General features: G+C 50.1%; 1 protein-coding gene across 1 annotated transcript in view; it reads right to left on the reverse strand.

Moving 5' to 3' along the window:
* The window catches only part of LOC103362415 (serine/threonine-protein kinase DCLK2), a 15,553-nt gene that overhangs the window by 7,559 nt on the left and 6,522 nt on the right, over positions 1-1,472 (reverse strand). Inside the window, exons 3-4 of the mRNA XM_008288766.1 lie at positions 928-1,054; positions 655-777 (exon numbers count right to left, since the gene is read on the reverse strand). Coding sequence (XP_008286988.1) covers positions 655-777; positions 928-1,054 — 250 coding nt within the window. The remainder of the gene's footprint in view (positions 1-654; positions 778-927; positions 1,055-1,472) is intronic.

Consider the following 1,472-nt stretch of genomic DNA (forward strand, 5'->3'; position numbering starts at 1 on the left):
TGTAGTTCTGGACAGGACCGTGTAGTTCTGGACACTGATTGTGTCGTCTTGAGCACAGATTAGTAATCTCAGCCGGTACTTAGTGTTCTGGGCTCCATCTGGATGACCCGGGACCGGATTGTTTCAGGTCACTTTGCAGACGCTGGAATCGTTTTGGACTTGGTGTAAATCTGAACAAACATCTGGACTTTGTCATTCTTTAAATCATTTGGGCCGTTCTAAATGATTCTGACAGTCTGTCCATGTCTCCAGAGGAACCACCAGGTTCTGATCCGATCTAACACTACATCTAGACAATGTTCTACAGGGTTTCACCTACAGAACATGAAGACCAGACTGGATTGTATCAGAACTTTAATGCACTAGAACATGGTACCAGATGGGGACTACATGGGTCAGAAGCTGGATCAGAACATCTCCAGCTGGTCTCCTGCTACCAGCTGACTCAGCTGCTTTCAGAACATGACCCGATGAGGCCTGGCTCGTGTCCAGTGGAGCTCAGAGACCCTGAAGGTTTGACTCCAGCACTGATCTGAGCGGATCAGAGTTCAATGGACCTGGAGACGAACCAGAACCATCGGCTCCGACAGCTGGAGGTCAGCAGGAGCTTCAGCAGCTGACTGAAGCCTGGACGTGTTCACGGGAAGAACTCACCTGGACCCGGTGACTTGGTCCTGGTCGGGCCTCTGGGGGGGGTTCTGCAGGTCAGTCCGGCGCCGCTCGGAGTTTTGGGAGTTTTGTGAGGAGCAGCTGAGCGAGTGGCCTTCACTCTGCACTCTGCACACAAACAGCAGGTCCATGGTCGGTGAGCTCAGCAGGAACCACAGAATCAGGCATCAGTCCGGTACCGGTATCAGTCTGACAGCAGGTTCTACCTCTAACGTTCCTGTGTGTGTGTGTGTGTGTGTGTGTGTGTGTGTGTGTTACCGTTGACGAAGGCTTGTGTTTTGCTGCTGTGAGTCAGAACAAAGTCGTCCTGAGCGTATCGGAACTTCTCTGGACCACAAGCCATGAACACATCGTCGTCCCCAAAGAAGTCCTGCAGACAGGTCAGCTACACACACACACACACACACACACACACACACACACACACCTGATCAATCGGACCTGCAAACACTGAACAGAATCTGAATCATTCACCTACAGATTGAATCAGAATCAGCAGAATTCTTCTCCACAAACATCCACTGAATCCTTCACATGGTTCCCGTCTCATGTTCCTTCACTGGTTCATGTTCCAGGATAAAGTCCTGCAGCTCTGTGGAACCAGAACCACATGAAGAAAGAGAGGGAACTCAGAGGTGTCTTCTGTCAGCAGGACTCAGAACCAGATCCGGTTATTTGACAGTTTTTCAGCTGCTACAGACTCTGAGGAAGGTTTGGTGGTTTTGTCTCTTTTTTTGTCGTTTTGCGGTCACTTTGTGTTCCTCTGGAAGATGTTCCACCATCAGTAGAAAGATGTTCCACCA

This window comes from Stegastes partitus, unplaced genomic scaffold (genome assembly GCF_000690725.1).
Source record: "Stegastes partitus isolate 25-593 unplaced genomic scaffold, Stegastes_partitus-1.0.2 Scaffold573, whole genome shotgun sequence".
In the NCBI taxonomy this organism is placed as follows: domain Eukaryota; kingdom Metazoa; phylum Chordata; class Actinopteri; family Pomacentridae; genus Stegastes; species Stegastes partitus.